Raw genomic sequence first — 9,523 nt, forward strand, 5'->3', positions numbered from 1 at the left:
ACACTCTTCCATTGAACTTAAGATTTGGCAAGCACAGGGTTTTTTTTGCTGTCTTACACTACCATGGTCATTGTCAGTTTGAATCTTCTTTCTACATCTTCTTAAAGACATACTGAAATCTTCTTTCAAATCCCTGCTTCAGCTGTCTTTCTTATCACTGGTATTCAATAACAAGAAAGAGGGATTTAAAAGTGGTGGTACCCTGGAATATCCTCAGTCAAGTGTTGCAATCTTTTTGGCACAAGGCAAAACTGTTGTTGTTTCCTCAGGCATTTTAATCCGCTGGAAGTTACTGCTTTATTACTGTTCTACTACAGTCATTGATGATACGCTACCCTGAAGTTGGGGGAAGCTGTTTTAACATGTATTAACCAATATGTTATCTGAAAGTATTTATGAATAAGAGCTTGTCTTTTTAGTGATTACCAATTCTGCAACAGATATACTTGTAACTGAGATCTCTTCTCTAAAAATTTAGTATAGGTTCCACTGTAAGATTAATTGTTGTGTTAAAAAACATTAACTCTTCACTTCCTCTCCCCTCCTTCTTAGGTTGAAACATGTCAAGGAGATTTAAGTACTTTAGCAAATGTGGTCACATCATTAGCAAGTCTGAGCAAGTCCAAAGACATGCCCCAAAGTAGTCCTGAGCTGTCCATGATAGAAAGCTTAAGCAATGGAGACGCATCACTGTCTGAACTTCAGCAAGATGAACATGCAAGTACCGATGTTACAAGGTAAAAGAATGGTTGCATATGAAAGTAGTAAATGGTCTGACAAAAACATAGGAACAATAGTAGGCACTTTAGCCTCCAGTAGTAAGTGTGATAATAGCATAATGAACACCAGCTATTTACAGGCATGTTCATATGCTTTAATCAGCCTAAATGTATGGAGTCTAACACAAGAATCTGGTTCAGACCCACATATTGTTAGGCAGAGATATGCAAAAGTTTTGTGCCCATGCATTCATGTCCTCTCAGCATCCCTTCCCTCTTTTCTTGGTACACTGTGATTCTACACTTACTGGATTAATTAACCATATGTTTCAGTTACACCTGAATTGAGAAACTGTGGTTACCAGAACAAGCCAAGACTGTAAATCACTCTTTGAAATTGGTTTAAGATTCTGACTTGTTCTGATATGGTAACCATAGTTTCCGGGTCTTATGGCTTGGAAGAAATACTTCCAACTTCTTAAAATACAGTATTAATTTGTAATTATACAAATCGCTTTTTATAAAGCTGGCTGTGGAGGAAGAGTGCTGGTTATATGTCACTGTTCTTATTTCTGCCAATGATGCCCCAGAAGGGACTTGTGCAATAGGAAAGAATGATTTTAATAATGTGAATTATCAGCATCCTGGTGCTGCCTTTTCACCCAGGCCCCAACACTTTGTGATATCCCCCCTTAAAAAAGCCAAAAGAAGCCAAATCAGAAACCATTCATTTAGTGGCCATGCCTTGAGAACCATACAAGTGGGCAGCATTACTCATGCTTCAGGACTGGAGATTCTTGGGAACCACAGGCATGTTAATACTCATTCCTGCTTTAATTTGGTTTAATGTGTGTTTTTTGGGCCTGAAATGGTTTTGTTTCGTTTCACTATCCTATCCAACTTGACTGATCTTACGTTTTCCATATATTATTTATAGGGCATTTGATACTCTTGCAAAAGCACTAAATCCAGGAGAGAGCGCATCGTGTCAGAGTTCTGCAGAAAGTATGGAAGCCAGCGCACGTTTGGTTGGTGAAGAAGCCAGCATGAATATTGTTGAAATAGAAGGCCCACTTCTGAGTGACGCTCACGTAGCTTTCAGGGTACTTAATTATTATTTATAACCCCAGGCTATTTAACTTTTGTAGAGACAAATTCAAACCTGTTATGTGACCTTTTTAAAGAATAACATTTGAGGAACATACTTTGGTGGTCAGCTGACACTTGTTTCAGATAATATGTGATTGTCAATTACTTTGGTTGTGCAGTATTGTTACATACAAGGGATAGAAGGTTCCTGGGGGAAGCATCTGTGTATAGAAACTCCTGTTTACTTGGAGAAAGAGCTTTTTCGTGTGTTTAGGGTGAGGAAGGCCATCAAGAGAGCAGAGAGTTCAGGGAAAGGTTTCTGGGGGAAGCAAATACTTAGAGGAATAGGAATGTGTCTGAAGAGAAGCTCTTGGGCATACTTGGGGTGAACAGGGTCATTGAGAGAAAAAAGCCTGCCTGTTTTAACTAGATTTGTTATGTTATCAATTCTATCAAAGTAGATAAGCCTGCTTGTAGTTTATTTTCAAAAGGGCTGCACTGAAACTTTTGCTGCTTTTACGTTTAAAAGTCATTCATTTATCTAGGGCAAATTGTAGAGCACATTAATGTATCATGAAGTTTTCCAGTCCTGCATTTTTAATATTATAATAAGCATTTTTCATTTTCTTTGAAGTTTTCTGCTATATTATTAATATCTGTATTCTTTGAGACATGACAAGTCATTAATTGTTTTAAACTATACTTTTGTGACAGCTTACCATGCCTTCCCCTATGCCTGAGTACCTGAATGTTCATTATATTTGTGAATCGGCTTCCAGATTGCTCTTCCTATCTATGCACTGGGCACGTTCTATTCCTTCCTTCCAAGCTCTGGGGTGAGTACTGAAAAAATCACTTAATGTAACCAAGGTTTCAAAACAGAATTCCTGCTGGTATGGATGTAAACTTCATTTTGCAAAAAGTTTGCCATTTTATCTTAAAAGTATTAGATGGAATCCAGTTGGCATTCTTACACTCATGGGAGGACTGTAGATTCACAGACACCTCTTCTAACTCAAGAGGTGGGGAGTTTTTGCTGACTCTCAGTGCCCCCTGAAAATCAGCTCCAGAGGGAGACCTTGAGGAACAGAATGGAAGGTGGTGTGGCAACTTGCAACTTAGTCATGCTTTTATTTATAAAATTTACTTGCTTGATTCCTATAATGTAGTGCTCAAAGACTACAATATAAATATAAATAAATATAAAGACTTCAATATAAATAGTGGCAAGAGTGGCAACCCAACTAAGTAAATATTTACATGATTCAAAGCCCTGCCTATACATTTCATTCTTTTCTGCATTTAGGAAACCTGAGTGTGATCAGAGTTTTCATGTTAGGTATGCCAGGAAGTTCAGTTTCATAGTGAGAGAGGTCTTGTCTGCCTGTTGATTGTGTTGAATACTTGTGACTACATGCACTATGGCCTGGTTCACATGTTACACTAAGCCAAACCATGGGTTTGCATGAATGTGGGCTTTCGGTGAGGAGCTTGCTGCTTTGCTTTGCTGTGCTGAGCTAAGCTAAGCCAGTTTAGTTGTGTGACATGTGAACCAGGCTTGTATTGAACTGAACCAAACAGTTCCATTAATATAGTTCTACTTCTTTTTAATAGGCAGGATAACAGCATATCATTAGTGAAAGCCTGCTGGAATGAACTTTTTACACTTGGTCTTGCACAGTGTTCACAAGTAATGAACGTAGCAACTATATTAACGGCATTTGTTAATCACCTTCATAATAGTTTACAACAAGGTAAGATACATTGTTACAAATCTCAGAACTGGTATGGATGGGAACATTGACTTGCTTTGTTATTGATTGATCGCTACTGAAATAAATGCATTTTCTTATATTCATTTTGTGCCTTTCCCTTTACTTGTGGAAACAGCTAACTAAGATAGTAAGAGCCCCTATTTGCAATGTTTTGTATTCACTTAGATAAACTGTCAGCAGATAGAGGAAAGCTAGTGATGGAGCATATCTTCAAACTGCAGGAGTTCTGTAACAGTATGGTGAAGCTTTGCCTTGATGGTTATGAATACGCTTATTTGAAAGCAATCGTCCTCTTCAGCCCCGGTATGTAAAAACAAGAAACTAAAACCTTTGGCCTTGTTCATTCAGTCTCTTGCTATGTTTACAGCTTGCTGTTGGAGCAGATGTGCTTAGCTACTTTACTTTGAATTGTACCATCTAAATAGACCAGGCTGGGTTATTTGTGCTAAAATTAAGTGTTTCTGGGCTTTTTTGTCTGATTTCATGTTGGGTGTCATTTTTATGGCCATAGCTTGGCCCCTTTAGTGTCGTGGGTTAACATTTCTACATGAATCCACTGTGTGAGACTATCATAGTTTGAGTGGTGGCCTGTCACCAGTATGCAGATGATACCTAGTTCTGCATCTTATTAACTTAAGCACCCATGAACAGCTATGCCTGTTTTACATCAATGTCTGGAGTATATGGATACAGTATGGTTAAACAAACTTAAATGAATCCCAAAAGAGATAGATAGGTTTGATGCTGTTAGGTAATTGTAGTGGTCTAGATGGTGTGGCAATCAGCCTGTCTGTGGTCTGTGGTGGTTGGGGTGGCAATCAGCCCATCTCAGCAGGTGTCCACTGCAAGCATCCACCTATACCATCTGCAAAGCTTGGGATACCCCCTTCAGCAGTAGTGCATGAGAATATTCTCAATGAAAGAGAACTTTGTCTCTTCCTGTTTGAACAGAAGCATTTTTTGCTTAACTTATGATGGGTGGGTTTAATCTTGCTTATATCTAATGTTCTAGCTTTTTTTTTGGATGGGCACAAGAAAAACAGGTGCTAAATAATATTTTATTATTGCAATAAAGTTGCTTGTTTATTTACAGCTTTTATTTATTTTTACCATTTTATACACTAATACAATCATAAAGACAATTCAAGAAAAGAGAAGAAACAAAATAGACCAAGTGTCCATTGTATGATTCTAATAAAGCTGCTTTGCAGTTCATAGTTTCAGCTTTCAGCAGATACTGGACAATTTAAGTAGCAAAATTTGTTTTCATTTTGGGTCGTAAAAGAATATCTGCCATTATGTGTCCTTTGCTGCCTTTTATGTACATCTGATTTGCAGTCGATTTAACAACATACTTCATTTTAGATCACCCTGGCTTAGAAAACATTGTACAGATTGAAAAATTTCAAGAAAAAGCATATATGGAATTTCAGGATTATGTAACAAAAGTATATCCAGATGATACTTACAGGTATATATATATACACACATATCTGATTTTTTAAATGTTTCCTTTCTGAGTTGTATTAATTCAGGAAACTTCTGGGAACTAGTTTTGTGTTTAAAGTGCGAAAATATGTTTTCTTTAATGGTAGGTTGTAATTTCTCTAGATAATGCTATTCCTTCATACTTTGCATATATGAAATAAATAGTAGCTGTAAGTTTTCATTTCTAGTTAAAGTTCCATTATTGTGTTTGCTTCAAAGTGGCAGGTCCTGAAGTTGCAAACTTAACGAAAAGGGTTTATTCGTTCTTCTGGTTATACGTAGTCTGATTAAAATCAGTAGGGTTTCCTAGAAGTCAAGCCTGTTGTCTGGTTTTATAAGCCACTGGCAAATGTTTAAAGGACAGAGCACTCGGCTCATTTTGGCAGGAGGGAACAAATGATACCCTTGCATGGGTGCATGGATCAGCCCCATATGCAGATATTTCTTAACACACCATATATTTTGCTTACCAATACAGCTGAAGATTGTTTTTTGAATGTAAACTTGTGTTACCCTTTTGTCAAATATGTCTTCCAGGCTGTCTAGGCTGCTTCTCAGATTGCCTGCTCTGAGACTGATGAGTGCTGCTATAACAGAGGAACTGTTTTTCGCAGGACTAATTGGAAATGTTCAGATTGACAGCATCATACCATATATTCTAAGAATGGAGACTGCAGACTACAATTCTCAAATAATTGGTCATGCTGTATAAAAGTTAAAACCACGGATTCTATACCATGGCAATCATGGTAATTGTAAATGTACACTATCTCCAAGAGATAACAAGTTTTTCTGTGCAATTTTAACAAGAAAAATACAAGAAGGTGCAGCTTCCTCATTACCAACACATTCTGGAAACGCAGTAGACTATCTTGACTGGTGCAGGATGATTTACCTTTTATCTGGTTTTCAAGAACTTTGTATATTGCTTTAGAATCTAATGAAAATCAAGAAGAGTAGTTCATCCTATTTTTGTAGTTTAGCTATACCTGGAACATGACTATAACAAATTCTAAAAAATGTAGAAAAACAAGCCTTTGATAATGGAGAAACTTCATCAAGGCATTTCCATGTGATACTTTAGAAACAAAAAATAAACATTCTTCCCAATGCTGTATTTTCAGTATCTTGTTTCTACAAATTCATTCTTGTCCATTTGATGTAAGTCTGAAATCCTGAACAAGGCAACTTTTTTCTGATGTGACTGAGGGTTGCATCCCATGTTAGTCATACTCAGAGTAGATCTGCTGAAATGAATGGACATGACTAACTTCAATTTATTAATTTCAGAGGGTCTATTCTGAGTAGCCTAGGTGGACTGTAAACCCTGGACTACAAAGCTTTGGATATATCTCCAGTAGCTTTGGATGGAACTTAAACATTTTTATTAGCCAACTAGCATTTATTTAAATTGAAGATTAATTACAGAAAATCTGGAAAACTGGCTTGAAAGCCTATTTATTAGTGCCCCAAAGCAATGATTATATTTAGATGAACTTGAGTCACAAATAGTTGTTATGTTCAGAGTTATATCCGCTGCTAATATGATTTAGAAGTAAAAAAATTCTAGATACCTTAAATGTATCAGATAAGTATTGTGTGTTATTTCCTGAGTCCTGTTATTTTATTTACGTATGCAAATCAGTTCATCAGTGCCAACTAGGTCTTTTTAGTAATATTTGTGCCCGTACATCTAGCTAGGAAATTGATTGGTTATAAGCGTTAAGGTGCACATGAGCATATGAGCCATCTCACACAAACTTACCAGTCATATTGGAATTGGATTTCCTTTAGCAATCCTGTCTTTTCCTGAAAGTTGAAACAAGTTTCAAGTTCTCATAAAATTCAAATAAGACTAGAAAGAGTTCCTTAAATGTTTATAAGGAGATAAATAAACCTTGATGGAAAGTATGTGTTACCGAATAGTACTCTGTTTTTCCTACACTGTAGTGATCACAGAATCCTCAATTGCAGATTTTGTGTTTTCATATTGTGTTTGCTACTGAGTATCTTCAGCCTTTGAAAACTTTTCCAGATGCACTTTGTGATTCATTGAAGGCTACTTCTTTTTGAATTACGGTATAGAATAGTTAATCTAGCATAAACACAAAATATTCCTTTACTGTGTCAAGGATTGTCCATATAACTTTTTTTTTTTTTTTTTGTAAATCTTGTTTTCACCTTTATTTTATGTATTAAGTATTGATCATACTGAATAATTAGAGACAGCTGCCTCTTCTTGTCAAACTGTGGTATTTACCAACAAATGAAATGGGCCTTCTGTAATCTGGACAGCGTTATTTTTATCAAGGTTTTAAAAAAGGGTTTAATAAAAAGAGGTACCTTTTTATATACTTCAGAATGAGTCGACCAACAATAATGTAGTGAACAGTTTAATTTCTCCCCCAAAAGATAAGCATGCTTATGCACTTGGGCACATGCAGGCTTGTATCATACAATTGTAATAAATGATGTATTCCTGGGTACATCTTGTAGTTAAAAAATTTATTGTTTTAAGTCTGTACAGATAAACTATATTACACATTTTCTGAATGCTTTCAATAAATTTGTTACAGCTAGTTCTTCTCCACTGTCACTGGAAATCGTTTCTGCATTTCATTCCACTTTTGAATACATAATTTTTTGTGGTTCAGTTTTTGTGTATGCATCAGAATGCCCCAATTACTATATTGTTGCTATATAATAACTACTGTAAATGTCTTGAAACCTGAAGAAGTGTAAATTCTATTTTGGCTGTATTTTTAAAAATAAATTGTAACTTTTATCATAGAATGCTGTTATCTCTTTAATCTCCTTTTCAATTAAAAATCAACCTAGTTCATGTGAGCTTTATGTACACTGTTATCTACTATCCTTATTTTTTTAACATTTTGCAGTATTGTGGTAGAGTGAATTAAGTATTATTTTGGCTCAGATGCATTCACTTTGCTATTTTTAGTTAAGCTTTCCAGCCATTGCGTATCACTGATACGTTAATATCTGTGCTTTCCTTAATTTTTCTCTTGGTCCAAGTATGTACAAAAATTCAGGAACTTGTTTTTTAAAATTTGAAAAGTACTACTGCATGTTCAGTATAGCAGAATTGAGTATCTTTGTTTACTGTACCAACATACTTTGGTAATATAAAAAATTACAACAGATAAATCTTTTTTGCCAGGAGATATATCCAGCTTTGAAGAGGTTGCACGTTCAGATGATTAAAGGACTACTAGATGAGGATGAGTAAATTGCAGAGGTGTTGCAACTTGCCTTCTAGTGGGCAATAGTCTCTTGCCTTATAAAGACATGTCATGTTCAAGCCATATGGGCTTCTCAGAAGCATCTGATGGGCCCCTGTGAGAAACAGGGTGCTCTTCCCTCCAACCATGGAAGCAAAGGATAGCCTTTAGCACCATGAATTTGTCTAATTTTCTTTTAATCCTCCCACAAGAAGTTAAGACACCATCCCTACTGAGTTTCAGATGGCTGGTCAAAACTCTTATTTCAGGGGGCCTTTGCACCCTGAATGCTTCTCATATGTTTTACTTTTGTTTGCTAATTAGAGAATTTAAATTCTTGGTTTCAAATTCTGAAAGTTTAATTCATGTTTAGTGGTTAAGAGCGGTAGACTCGTAATCTGGTGAACCGGGTTCGTGTCTCCGCTCCTCCACATGCAGCTGCTGGGTGACCTTGGGCTAGTCACACTTCTTTGAAGTCTCTCAGCCCCACTCACCTCACAGAGTGTTTGTTGTGGGGGAGGAAGGGAAAGGAGAATGTTAGCCGCTTTGAGACTCCTTCGGGTAGTGATAAAGTGGGATATCAAATCCAAACTCCTCCTCCTCATCTTCTATTTTATTGCTGTAAACCGATTTCAAACCTAAATGGCGAAAAGCGGGATATAACTTTAAAAAATAAAGCAAGCCACCCAGGTTGGTTGCCATCAATGCTTCCTGTACGGAGTGCATTCTGTACTTTACCTATATCCTGTGCGAAGTCCTTTCTTTTATCAGTCCTGACTGTTTCAGCGTTCAGCTCGGTTGAATGTTCACGAGAGGAGAAAAACTTTACACGCCTCTCATGTCACTTATAGAGAAGGACTTCCACCCTCCAGTGACTCAAGAGTCGCATGGATCTGTCTTAGGCTTCCTTGCACCCCTTCAGCATGTCTATGTAGCATCTCCCCACCATCACTTGCAACCATCTCAACCCTTTCTCTTAGGTCAGGATATCTGTTGACACTGACATCAAAATACAGTGGGGGTTCCTCCCCCAAATCTTCTAAATCCGTGGTTCCCAACGTGGGGCACCCCCCCACACAGGGGGGCAATTTGATTTTTATGGGGAGCAATTCGAGAATGAGTTATTAACAGTTAATGGCCTTTTAGTCTTCTTCCAGGTGAATAAGAGTTCACTTTTTGAATAATAAGAATTATATGTCATGGGGGGGAGGCA

The 9,523-nt window shown here is 36.9% G+C and overlaps 1 protein-coding gene across 8 annotated transcripts in view; it reads left to right on the forward strand.

Annotated features, from left to right (window-relative positions):
• NR2C1 (nuclear receptor subfamily 2 group C member 1) overlaps positions 1-7,861 on the forward strand; it is a 21,675-nt gene extending 13,814 nt beyond the window's left edge. For all 8 annotated transcript variants that reach the window (XM_083462918.1, XM_083462914.1, XM_083462919.1 and 5 more), the window contains exons 10-16: positions 553-737; positions 1,657-1,822; positions 2,523-2,644; positions 3,423-3,562; positions 3,749-3,886; positions 4,949-5,054; positions 5,609-7,861. In XM_083462918.1, the coding sequence (XP_083319044.1) occupies positions 553-737; positions 1,657-1,822; positions 2,523-2,644; positions 3,423-3,562; positions 3,749-3,886; positions 4,949-5,054; positions 5,609-5,783 (1,032 nt within the window). In that variant the 3' untranslated portion in view covers positions 5,784-7,861. The remainder of the gene's footprint in view (positions 1-552; positions 738-1,656; positions 1,823-2,522; positions 2,645-3,422; positions 3,563-3,748; positions 3,887-4,948; positions 5,055-5,608) is intronic.
• Positions 7,862-9,523: the final 1,662 nt, after the last annotated feature.

Source organism: Podarcis liolepis, assembly GCF_965112155.1.
Source record: "Podarcis liolepis genome assembly, chromosome: 10".
In the NCBI taxonomy this organism is placed as follows: Eukaryota; Metazoa; Chordata; class Lepidosauria; order Squamata; family Lacertidae; genus Podarcis; species Podarcis liolepis.